The 13,271-nt window shown below is 52.8% G+C and overlaps 1 protein-coding gene across 1 annotated transcript; it reads right to left on the bottom strand.

Moving 5' to 3' along the window:
- Positions 1-4: 4 nt before the first annotated feature.
- On the bottom strand, positions 5-12,347 carry BU24DRAFT_487816 (uncharacterized protein). Its single transcript, XM_033533489.1, has 4 exons — positions 11,858-12,347; positions 11,594-11,751; positions 1,009-11,529; positions 5-948 (listed from the first exon to the last, which is right to left on the bottom strand). The coding sequence occupies exons 1-4, from the start codon at positions 11,913-11,915 to the stop codon at positions 265-267; spliced, it is 11,421 nt and encodes a 3,806-aa protein (XP_033389722.1). The 5' UTR covers positions 11,916-12,347; the 3' UTR covers positions 5-264.
- Positions 12,348-13,271: the final 924 nt, after the last annotated feature.

Below are 13,271 nucleotides of genomic sequence, written 5' to 3'. Positions count from 1 at the left end.
CTCTCTCTATTGGATACTCTTGATACACTCAATGCACTTATCTCTCTCCCTCAACGGACGAACAAACGCCATAGCATGGCTATCGCAGTACAAAAACAACCTCAAGAAAAACAGTCACAGTTTAAAAACAAACAAACACCCGACCTTCCATTCCTCTTCCCTACTTTCCCAGGGATACCCATATCCCACCCATGAAAAACGCCACAGCTAAAACCAAACAAACAATAAACACGCAATAAAAAACATAGTACCCGTGACCCAACCCTACAAATAAGGCATCCACAGCGGATCGCACGCCGCCAACTTCATCGGCGCGACCGCCTGGGCCACCAGATCAACCACCGTCTGGTTGGCTGGGATGTTGCTACTGCTCGGCAGCGTGCCGATCGCCATCGCGCGCTTGGTGACCTGGTCGCTGCTCGTCTGGACGGTCTCGCGGAGCGTGTCGGGCGAGAGGGGGCGGTGCTGGGAGGTGAACCAGTGGTTCGTTTCGTCGCGCATGAAGATGGCGAGGAGCATTTCGAGTTCGCCGTCGGGCTCGATGAGGCAGCGGGCGACGGTCATGACGGAGGCGGCGAAGATGCCTTCGACGTGGATGGGGCCCATGAGGGCTTGGAGGTTGGGGGTGAGGCGGAAGGGGACGGGTTCGTTGTTGTGGAGGATGGGCTTGCCGACTGCCATGGAGGGGATGAGCTCGGAGCCCCAGACGCGGCCCGAGGAGCGCGAGATGCTGAGTTTGTGGGGGTACCGCGTGTTCATGTGCATGATGTAGGTCATGAGGGTGAGGGTTGCGAGTTGGTAGCTGAAGGTACGGCGGAAGAGCCAGTAGTCCGAGTAGTTGGGGTATGTGGAGCGGAAGTAGTCGAGGAGGATGGTCTGGGGTACGTATTTCTCCTGGACAGCGGAGAAGGTCTCGAGGCGGATGCTGTTTGCATGCTCTGTGTTCTTCTGTAATTTCATATTAGCATCAATTGCATTCCCGTCATATCGCATCTTGTCGACACTTACGGGTTGCAGAGCCCTCAGCTTCTCAATGCTGAACAGAATCGGTTCGTCCTTATTCAAACCACTCTGCCGGCAGTGATCCTCGTAGATACCTTGCATGCTGATGTACGACGCGTCGTCCTGCACCATGCGGACGCTCGGCGTGATCGGCACCATGAGCGGGAGATGGAACTGGATGTTCCTCCTGCGGCTCTCCTTCCTCTTAGAAAGGATACCATTGAATATCCTGAACAATTGCAGGATCCTCTCCTCACGGCGCGAGCTCCTGGCTGCGGGGAACTGAATAGCGAACGGATGCACACTTCCATCGTGGCCCCGGATCCTGAGGCGGCGATGGCATATACCAATACCGCGCACCAGTTCGACATCTGGTAAGAACCGCTCGATGCGAACAAAGTCGGAGTTCTTGTCACGGTGCTGCAGGTACTGACCCGGCACTTCCACATCATCAAACTTGAGGAATCGGAACTCGTTGAGCTGGTGGGTGTACGACTCCAGTGGAACAACGAGCTTCCGCTTGTCGAGGCGTTCCTCGAATCGGTTGCGCCAGATTCGCAGTTTCTGGATGTACTGGAACATGGTGGGCTTGTGCTGGACGAAGTCGTTCTCGAAGGCCTTGCGGATGTGGGTTGGCAGGACGGATTCCGCGAAGCGGGTGATATTGGCCTCGGTTGACGCTGGGAGGCGAACCTCCTGAGCGTAGAGACTCGGTTGGCGACCGACGTAGGATAGACCATCGTTCAGCAGGGCCACGATAAGTCGGTAGGCATCCTCATCGGGAGGACACTTGAAGTTCTTCTGTATTTGGTCGAGCATCGTTTCCATGGACAGCGCAAGCAGAGGGAATGCGGTCTTGAGGATCGCCGAGATCTCCTCGACATGATCCCAAGGCTTCTTGACTGTGGGTGCAGGTGGCGCATTATCGACGCCGGGCTGTGGTGTTCCTTGCTGGCCTTCTTGCTTGACGACCGGACCATTAGCCGCGGGCTTGTTCTCACCACTGGCAGATGTTGGTCGATTGCCACTTGCAGACGAGCCAGGTCGCTCTGGAGAGCCCTGCTTTGGTGCAGGCGATCCCTGTTGTCCCTGCTGCTGCTGTTGCTGTTGCTTCCGAGCCGCCTCCGCCTTCTTCTCCTTCAACTCGTGATTTTTCTTCAGCACAATCATATCCTCCCTTGTGGTTCGCAAATGGCAGTACAGCGCCTGAGGATACGTCTTAGCCAACTTGCCAAGAATGTTCCTGGCGATGGGCGCCTCAGGTCTCGACAAGCTGTTCAGCAACTGCGGAATATATGTAATCCAGTACCAAGCCGGCGTATCCCCTTTGAACTCCTCGAATTTCTCCGCTAGACGGCGATCCTTGTCAAGACTGAGCAACCACAGCACGCGGCCGAGCAATTTCCTGGACTTAGCATTCTTGAACTGGCTCGCTGCTTCGAGGTAGCAGCTGAGCGCCGCCTCCGCCTTCTCCAAATTGGTCGGCTCCTCCTTGAAAAGCATGTCGTTGTATCGTCCCCACTCGGCCCACGCCTTGGGCAACTTGATGTCGAAGAACAGAGCGGTGCCAAATGCATCGTTGGCCTCGTTCTTCTGGCCCAGCTTGGCCAAGAACATGCCCTTGAGTGTGTAGAACTCGGCCTTCTGCTGCGCGCCGAAGTAGTTGAGGTTGGTATTGTTGATAACGTCCAACCCGCTATTCAGCTCGAGTTTGTTCTGGTAGTGGCACTTGGCCTGCTCTCTGAGCTTGAGGAAGGCCTCCTGGATCTCAATGTTGGGCAGCGTGTAGATCCTGCCCAATTGCTGGATGCACACGTCGGGGAGGGTGTGTTTGCGGGCGACGTGGGCGAAGCGGTTGATGATCCATGCGGTCTCGTGGTATCCTCGGTACGCGAAAGAGTTGCCACTAGCATTGTTCTGGTTCGGCGGCAGGAGGTGGAGATACACGTCGTTGATCAGACGGAAGATGTGCTGCCTCCATGTGACGAGGTCCTGCCAGGCATTGATGTCGTCCCAGAAGTTCGGCAGACGGTCGCGCCATGTACTGAGTAGCAGCTTGAGCTCTTGGGACTTGTGGTCGAGATTGGCTTGTGTGGTCTGCGCGAGGCTCTGACAAATGACGCTGGCATCGTGTAGCTCGACGAGCTGCTGGAAGTGCTGCAAGAGAGGAATGTGCGCGTTGGTGATGCGCGGCGGCAATTGGTGCCACTTGCGAATCGTCAACTGAATAGACTCGTCGCACAACCGGTGGAACTCAGGCTGCGTCTCCATCTTCGCATGCAGCTTCAGCAACGACATGAAAGTCTGGAAGAACACCCGTCGAGGCGTAGGTGCATCGCTGACAGCCTTGATCATCGAGTCCAGCTGCTCGCGCTGCTCGGTATTGTGCCATGCATCGATGTTCCGCCATGTTGCTTCCAAGAACAGATCGTTGAAATTCTCGTGCTTCGCGAAATCTCCGAGGATGTCCCACTGCTGCAACTTCTGAGCACACTGCACCCAGTGATCCTCCCAGAGCATGTATTCGCCGGATGAGAAGGGCAATACAGAGGTTCGTGCTTTGATCTGTGCTGCCTCGTACATCTGCTGTGCCTTGTCCCAGATTCCTGTCTGCTCGTACGACAACGCAGCGTTGCTCTCTATGAACTGCGACCGCCTTCGCCACGTTCCATAGAAGAGGTCGTCCTCGCCGAGATTGACGTAAACCTCCAGCAAGGCATCCAAATGAGACTCTCTAACCTTCTCGGTGTCGACGATCGGAGTGATCGCAGAATCTTCCAGATACACAGCGGTAGTGTACCACGCGCTGTATGTCCGGCCGAGGAACTTCATAATGTGCGGCGGGAACCTTACCCGCGGGACGCAATGCACGATAGCCTCCAGCATGGTGGAAATGCAGTTCGGTCGCTTATCCATCTGCCTCGTATGGTAGTCCTTTGTAAGGAGCACAACCATCGCCTTCTCAAGATCGATCTGGTCATCCTTTGACAAAGCAGTCCATGCCAAAGGCAGGAAGTTGACCCAGATGTTGTGTGCGAGATTGGTATCGGTGTGTTGGAGATGGCCGAGCGGCTCGAAGATGTCGCGGACCTTGACGTCGCCGAGCTGATTGACGAAGCGGCGGTGATTGGCGATCATGGTTTCGAGCGCGTCGTCGACCATGACATCCCCAATACGAGAATCCTTGCTGTAGGTTCCGAACACAGCGCTGGCTTGAAGTAATTTAAAGTCCTCGGGATGCAGCTGCGCAGTCGTGTTCATCTCAATGGATCCGAACATCAAATGTATAACTTGGCTGAGCCAGTAGCTCTCCCCTAGCGTATCCCAATTCTGCGACGCGAGTACATAGCTCAGGCGACTGGATGCAGTTCGGCTCAAGCTCTTATCGAAGATGGTGATGTAGCGGTTTCGCATCTCGACATCCTGGGCCCTCGTTCCGATCAGGAAGGCGTGCTCCATTCGCACCGTGAGCTCGGAGCGTGTGATCTTGGGGTCTTCGTAGATGCGGATGACAAGATCGAGGAACCTAGTAAGTAGCGACGAATCTTGCCGGCTCTCAAACAGCAACATCTTACTAAGCACAGCTGTCTTCTCCTTAAGTGTGGGCACGGGCTCGGTGGAGTGGAAGATCCATTGCTCGACGAGGTCGAGTACCTTCAAGCACACGGCATTGTTCTGCGATCGCTCAACAAGCGACGCCAGGACGCTCAAGTACGGGCGCCTATTTTCTCCAAGCTCGTTCATTCGTGCAGCAAGGATATCGATAACCTTGAGGATGAGGTCGTTCTGGATCTCAGTCTCCTTTGTATCGGCTGGGGGGTTGGCGCCGTCCTGTCGCATACCAGGGGGCCCACCAGGCTGACCCGGCATGCCGCTGTTCGAAGCGAGATGATCCTTAGCCATCTTCCCCTGGAAAGCCTTCATGATCTGAGGGATATGCTGATCGATTTCCTCGGGGCGCTTCTGGCACAATGTCCACAGGATGTTGATCGCGGAGATGTAGGAACCGTTCGAAAGTGCCTCGGTGGCCACGGCACCCAAGAAATTGATCGTCTCGGTTGATGGCGATTCCTCAACATTACCCTCCTCATCAGTAACAGGCTCAGGCATGACATCCAACAGCCGCTTAAGCGTAGGCTGAAGTGTATTTTTCCCATCTTCCGTCTCGTCGATTGCGTGAAGACTGGCCTGGACATCCGCATTCTCAGAACGAATGGGCTTGTCGAGAATCTTTTCAAACTGAGAAATGCGCTGCAACACCCATTCGTCAGGCTTGACGTTGATGATGACCTTGACGATTTGGAGAGTATTGATCATGCGGACGTTGAAAGGCTCTGCCTTCTCATCTTGCTTCAACTCAGCCATGAGGATCTCCTCGATCTTCTTAGTGAGCATGATATCGAGGTCTAGATCGCTCCAGAGACGTGGTGAGAGGAGATCGTGCAGAAGTTGAACAGCCTTCTTGCAGATCTCCGCAGGGTGCGTCGGCGCCTGGACGGCGACGGCAGCATCCTTGGGCTTGGGTGTAGCGACGGGGTACTTCTCTGGGAGGTACGCGATGAATTGGATGAGATATTTAATCAAGACCATGCGAACGTTTGGCGAGGCGACGAATCCCCTAGGTTGAGTAGTAGCCGGCACAGGTGTACCATCAGCCTTGCGCTTAGTAGCTGACGGCGATAACGATGCGCGTTCCGACGCACCACCAGCCTCGCTTGCAGTCCGTTCTTCCCAGGTTCTAATCAAGCCGATCAAGTTGAGAGCCAATTTCTTTGCCTCGGTCGACGGGTTCGGCGGCTGCGCGATCTTCTGAAGAGCCGTGATGATGATGGCGGAAAGCTGCTCGCGGGCCTCGTAGAACAGATCTGGATGGCGGACGAGGAAGTTGAAAATGCTCATCAGCTGCTGGAGATTCGAGCTCTCTTCAGACAGGATCTTGCGCGGGATCTGTGCCCACCTAGGAACCGCCTTAGGGTTTGAGTCGTTGCCGATCCGCTTCTTCAGGACGGGCGCCATGAGCTCGAGGGCTTGCATCACTAGCGACCGACCTTCGTTTTGATGTGCCTTCAACAGAGCCTGATAGACTTGTATCGCGATCTTAACGGGAGTATCGAACACGGCGATGAAGAAGGCAATGAGCACGTATGCTGCGTACTTATTGATGATGTCTTCGAGCTTGATGTAGTTCCACGCGAACTTGATGACGTCTTTACGGGCCTCTTGCATCATCCCAGAGTGATACTTGAGCAGTAGTGAGGTGAGCTGCAGCAATTCCATCCGAGAGTGATCGACGCCAAGTTGGGCGGTCTCCTCGGAAGTATCCGTCAGCGATTGAGGCATCCACAGCCGCTTGTGCATGGTGTCCGTCATTGCGCGGTCCATGAGCTTGGTGCCCCTATTGATTCCGAACAAGCTGTCCCAGTTACGCTTGATGTCCATGGCAAAGATGGGGTTGACAATGTTCCTGAATATGAACGTCTTGGTCCTCTGTGTGGTGTTGCGCGAAGTGTAAAGATCGATACACTTGTTGACGAGCGTCTTCCAGCGATCCACAGACTCGTTGCTCACGATCTCTTCATAGATGTAGTCGAATAGGCGCGTGGACGGCTTCAACTCCTCAGCAGTAACAGCGTCAATGAGCTCGAAGAAGAAATCGAGTCGGTCCGGTCCGTGAGTCATGTATGTCGTGAACACAGACATGACTTGATCTCCAGCCTGTTCAGTTGCGAGACGGAGCTCCGGATCGATCGTGTTTAGGCGAAGCTTGCTTTCCAGCGACTTCGCAGCCTGAAGAAGAGCCTTACGAACGTTCTCGTGAGACAGAAGCCACTTGTTGGACGAGTCGAACTTCGTCATGGCATAGGCGATGTGGATAGCATTAAGCTGAGCCTGGCAAACCTCTTTGTCGGTACCCTCGAATTCGAAAGATGACAGGAACTTGGGGACATCATCCATGACCTGTTGTCGAAGTGGACCACTGGCCTCACGCTCGAGCAGCTGTGCGAAGAAACGACCCTGCGTCTGGTCTTTCAGCGTCGGCGAGAAATAGTCCCATGTTTCCTTTGGATAGATGCAAAGATACTTGATGAGTGGGTCCCGGAATGGACTGTAATGCGTCCTCCTAAGCGCAGTCTCGAGCTCAATGACCTTCTCGATGAGTTGCGCGAGGAAGGTAGCCGCCGCTGGGGGCAGAAGATGGAAAACGTTGAAGATGCCCGTCACGATCTTCATCTTCGGGTTCTGTTCCACCATGGTGAAAGATATCTTCTGCAGACTCGGCCCATCGGCGATCTGTTTCATGTGGTCCAACAAACGGCTACCAATCTCCACCTTAAAGTAATTCGTAAGTAGCTTAAGGAGGCGAGCGAGACCGTCAAGATTCTCGACGGAGAGTTTGCGAGGATCTTGGAGGTTGACGAGAATGGGACGCAGACCGCTCTGCAGCACATCCTTGGGGAGCTTGTTCGTAGCTGAAATCACACCTGACAGGCCGAGGTTCGCGGCCTCGATGACCTCTGGCGATTTGGAGTAGAGACACTTGAAGAAGACGGCGATGATACGGAGGAAGGTCTGATTAGGTGGTGTGGTGCTGAACTCGGGGAAACTCTGCGCAGTTGAAAGTAGGCGAATGCATGCTACGCGCAGGTTGACAATATGATCCGCATTGCGCTGCTCAAAAGGCTTGCTGGCAAGACCCTCATCTTCTGCATCTGCTAGCGCCAGGGACTCCATAAGTAACCTGGTGAGCTGCTCATTGAACTCAAGAATGTTATTCTTGAGCTTTAGACAGAAAGTGATGGCATCGATGTACGCGATCTGGATACCAAACGGCAGAGCACGCAGAGGCTTGGTCCAAATGGGCATCACGAGTCTATCCTTAACCGGCAGGATGAGCTCGTGCACGCCGAGACCAGTCACATCGGAAAGGATATGGAAAGCCTTCTGCGTTGCGCTTCGTACGTTCTTGTTCATGTGGGACAGGTCGCCGACGAGCTGTCCGCACAACCTCATGGTAATGTTATTTGGCTTCTCGAATTCCACCTTGGAAGTTGGCTTGTGGCAGCGCTTGATCAACTCCTCCAACAAGCCTTCAGCTTGGATCCGTGTCTTAGAGTCAAGATCGATTGGCATATCCTTCATGACGAACGTCAACGCACGAATGAGCTCGAACTGGCGATTGATCATCCACTGATTACTCAGACTGAGTTTCTTGGTCATGATCTCGATACCGCGCGTTCCTCCAGACTTCATGAACCAATCTTCGCCGTGGCAGTTATGGCAGAACACCCGGGCGAGTTCGTCGAAGAACGGGAACTTGTCCAGCTTTTCTTTAGATCCAAAAATGGTCTCCGCAGTATCACGCATGGTCAGCACTGCTTGTTCAGCCGCTTCTCGAACGGCCACATGGTCGGAAGCAAGAGACTCTCCAATCGCCTCAGAGAATATGTCGCTCTCGATATGTACAGGACCTTCTCCCGAGTTCACATCGAACGGCTTCGCCTTGTGCTTAAGGATAGCAAGATGCGTGCCAACCTCCAGTAGCATGAAATGCCTAGCGAGATTCGTGACCAGCGCCTCGGCATCTGCCTTCAATTCTGGAACGGAAACTGCGAATATGCATGCTTTGAGAAGCTTCTTGAGAGTTTCTTGCTCGACGCCCTGCTTCACTATTGACTTTTCGCGCTCGGAGATGGCGAGGATGTCGGCGCCAACGTCGTACTTCCTAGCGACCATGTCATCAGCCTGTAGGCGCACGAGCTGCGCGAAGTCGTCGGGCAGGCTGTCGAATCCGACCAGCAACTTTGTGTGAGAAACGATGAGACGGAACGCTTGTTGCTTGTGGAAGGGGTCGGACTTCTTCGCGGCAGGCAGCTTGGGCACCTCGTGCAATTTGAGAATTGCAGTGTCGACACCAATATCGATGGGGAATGCTCGGTCTTTCGAGGATCCGATGAGGCGAATATCGATGGATGAGCGGTCGTCGGCAAACTTCTTGTATTCCAGCTCTGGTGGTCCAGTAATAAACTTACGATTACGGCCACCGAGCTTTCCGAGAATGCGCATCGTTGTGTGGGCATGGAAATGGCTGTATGGATTAGGCTTGAGATGTTCCCATAGAGCAGCCATGAGCTCGTCGATCACGGGCGCCATGATAGGGTCGAGATAATCCGCGGTAAGGTTGTCAACACAAAGCTCGAGCGTCCGCAGGCCCTGGCCAACGAGTTCCGATCCAGCTCTCAATGCGACAACGAGAGGCCTCATCAGGTAGCTCAAGTGCGGCAGGAGATTACTTAGTCGTGCAGGCACCGTGAGAGACAGCTCAACGAAGAGGTCCCTTTCAGCGGGCTTGCGTGCTGTGATGAGCAAGTTGTTCAGCACATCGAGGAGCATCTCGAGAAGTGGCAAGATCTCCTTGTAGAGGTGTTCGAAGCGTCCTCCACCAATGCTTCGGAACAATGACCGTAAGAGTAGGAAGTAGTTCATTGGCTCCTCTGCTGTGGTCGATAGTTGGATGGATTTGGTGATGATCTTGCTGACGTGCGGTAATAGCACCTGCTCATTGTGTGATGAGAAAAGGGTGACGGCCATGAAGGACAATTTGAATAGCCGGAGGAGAATAGAAGACTTCTTGACATCTGCAGTGCCCACTTCTTCTATGCGGTCCATGAGAAACTGAAGCAGCATTCCGGCGAAGCTGGGCGATGTCGCTTCGCTAGCGAGCAAGAACTGGGGAACGTGGAGTAACGCCGGATGATCGAACATCATGTCATACAAGTGTGGAATCTCCGACGAGAAGACTTCGTGGAAGGTGGCCGGGTCGATGTGATGGAAAACCGTTGCGAAAGCCTCCAGTAGATCCTTCTCCTCCTTGCCGCTGTTCATCATATGCTGGTTGGCCATCAGATCGCCAGGAGACAGTCCTTGTGTCTCGGATGGTTTGTCGGTCCCGTAGTAGCGGAAGACCTTTGCTCCCTCCCGGAAAAGCTTGATGAGCACTTCGACCTCCTCGGCATTATAGCCAAACGAGACTTCATGCCAGTTGGCCGAAGCATTGGCGACATCAATTTCCTCCTTCATCTTCGCAGGATTGCAAGCCCTGAGCTGGTAGAACAGATTCTTCAGTCCGTGGAGCAGGTTCTTGAACAAAAACTTGTTGTCGGCAATCGGATCTGAGCTTCGGTCACGAGGGTTCGACGTCTTTATGGGCGTTGCGCTGAAGATATCAATGTCGTCCCAGTCCGGAGGGTGGTCCTTGTCCGGCATGTGGTTCTCGGGCACCATATCAATCGATGGCTGGTTGTACTGCTGCGAAAGCTTCACTGCATTGTGATAACCGCGGTTCATCGCTCCAAACTTGTCGCCGATCGCATTCAGGATCATGATGAGGAAGTATCGTGCGTCTTCCTTCGGCTCGAGCTTAGCTATGCATTCCGCCATGTTGAGGAGTAGCTTCGCGCTCATCGTCTGGAAACTCGTCCCTGGGAAAGCGTCGTGGAGGTTCTTCGTGTATACTTCGATCGTCCGCCGTATCTGTTCTTTGGATAGGGAGTCTCGCAGGTGGTGGATCAAGTCAGCAAGCATGCTATACGCCAGCGGTCGCATTGTCTCGTAGACAGTCAATCCATCGCCGATCAGCGTCCGCTCGTCCAGGAGTTCGTCGATCTTGGTGAGGAAGATCTTGCGGAAGTTGAAATTGATGATGTGCCTTATGGCGACCAGCAACTCCTTGCGCGTACCGGATTTCTCCCTCGGGCAGTCCTTGAGTAGGCGCACTACGATGCCTGGCAGAGTCAGAAGAAAATCACTTAGCTGTTGCGCATACACCCTAAGCAAGTACGCCAGAAATGACATCGTCTTGACCTGGGCTGTGATGAAGTCGCCGAACGCCGCACGGTTCCGGATCTCTTTACTGACTCCTGTGAAGATCTTCCCCTGTGCTGCCGCTTCTTGATGTGCCTTCTCTTGCGGTTTTGCCTGGAGCATCAGCACATTCTTAATCAACGGTACGAAGAGCTTCACGTTCCGATTCACACAGTTCCTGTAGGCCTGGAACAGGGATACTACTATTATCGGACACTCCGCCAGAACCTTAAACGACTGCATTCCCTTCAGCAGCATGCGCGCCTGCTGCTGTTCCGAACCCATCTCTCCGGAGCTCGTCGAGGCGGTAGCAGGCGATCCTGGGCGCGGCGATTGCGAATACTGGTGGTGACTCGGTGTGGAAGGAATGCCCTGGATCGCGGGGGCTGGAGTGGGATTGTCGAAGGTATCTTGGACAGCTTGTTCCATGGTCTCGAACATTTCCTGGATGAGCTCGAGGAAGGGCTGCACGCGCTCCGCCAGCACTTTCGTCTGATGCCGCTGGAAATCCATAATCGTCTTCATGCAAAGCACGGCGTTGTCCTCGTTTTCAATCTTGACCAGCAGCATCAACTTGTCCACGATCTTCAGGGCGTGGGGTTCGACCGCTTCGGCGGGGTTCATAGGTAGGCGATGCAGGATCTCGAATATGCAATTCCGTATCCGCTGTTTGAGACATCAGGGCCAAATTCTCCAGCGTCCAGCCTGGTATGGGGAGAAAGGTACTCACCTGCTCCGGAGAGGTCGATATGAAAACGGGGGGTCCATCGAGGATCTTAAGAAATACTGGAACGAGGTGGTTTAGAAAGCTTGCGTAATGCTGTGGTGTGCAGAAGCTCTCGATGTTATCCCGTATGTCGATGGCTTGTGTGCCTTTTGCTCGAAGATCTACAATGTCGAGTCAAGAATTAGTCCTGGGATGCTCACAACTGGTATGTTGAACCATTTTCTGTTTTTCTAATGGAATAATATGGAGGATGGAGATGCGCCGCACCTGAACTCGGATCGTCTAGCTTAGAGGCCATGGCCTCAAAATTGTGATGCGCCGCCATGATTGCGCTCTATGCGGCAGCGGACCGCCGAAGAGCTATCGACAAGGCACCTAGCAGCCTTGGATATACGGTCCGCGAGAGGTAGTATGATAGATTTAGGATGTCGATGAGAATCGCATTCGTTCGAGTGGGCGTTGTTGCGCTTGCGATGTTGCTACAGTTCGAGGCTGCCGCGATGCACAAGACAAGATGCTGAGAATCGTTTCAATGTTGAGAATCAACTGAATTAAAAATTCCGGCGCAGGGGTGGAAAGGAAGGTAGTAGGCAAAGCAGAAGGCCGCTCAGCGCATTATAATCATTAAAGTAGGAAAGGGAAAGTAAACCCTAAGATGGAGTGTATGTGTGTAGAGGAGAGAAAGAGAGACTGGGAGGTTGTTAAGGTGTAGTGGTAGTGTACAAAGGAACTACAACTTAGTTCGTTCTGGGGGTCAGGGAAAGGCGAACGCGTCTCGTACCTTTTGCTCTCCTCTGCGCGGGCATGGCGTTGACCTGGAAGGACCTCTGGTCACGTGACTCGGTAGGCGGGACCACGGAGGTCCGATGGGGCCAGTCGTTTGGCTGCATCGCTCTCTAGTCTGACGCTAATCCCCCCGCTAACTTCCACATCCCGGCTGGTTCATTTCTTCTTCTGGAACTCGAAAGAGACAATCGACATCACACTAAGACTATCCAAAGACATCATACAAACAGACACTCTAACGACATCAGTGCTCATAGAATCTCAAATTATATCAATTTCAAGACATACATCAAAACGACCATCCACAGCTCACAGCTAAATTACGAATAATCAACACAATTTTCTTACAGCTAAGCCACGTACCCACCCAGTAACCACTTTGCCCTTCACACATCATCCATAAACGGGCATATATTCCACAAAACGAATACAGTACACTGTCTTATCCAATTTTCCCCTTTCTCCCTTTTAATGTTTTCTTTCTCGAAGACATGGACAAGACGAGACACCTCACGACCTAAATCATGATTAGAGCAAATTGTCATACAAGTAAAATGACCTAGATTAAACACGATTATCAAAGACAACTCACATCAGAGCCTCGCTAAATCAGAAAATCAAAAAAAATTAAAATAAAACACATCAAGATAGGAATCAGAATGAGAATTAGAAATATGGTGGTAATCAACCCACATCAGTTCTTGCTCACTTGGTCAGTTGAGAATTTATTGACCGTTCTTGCAGACGTATATCAAAACTTATGATGAGGTTGATCAAAAAATCAATATTAAACAAACGAAAATTAATAAAACCCCAAAATCAATTACAAATATAATGAAGATAAAGGAGGACATCTTAAAATTGAAATCAAGACACGCGAAAATGCTCTGACGTC

Source organism: Aaosphaeria arxii, assembly GCF_010015735.1.
Source record: "Aaosphaeria arxii CBS 175.79 unplaced genomic scaffold BU24scaffold_1, whole genome shotgun sequence".
NCBI classification, from domain to species: domain Eukaryota; kingdom Fungi; phylum Ascomycota; class Dothideomycetes; order Pleosporales; genus Aaosphaeria; species Aaosphaeria arxii.
Note: the sequence above shows the minus strand (reverse complement) of the source record. Positions and strands in the feature narration are given on the sequence as shown.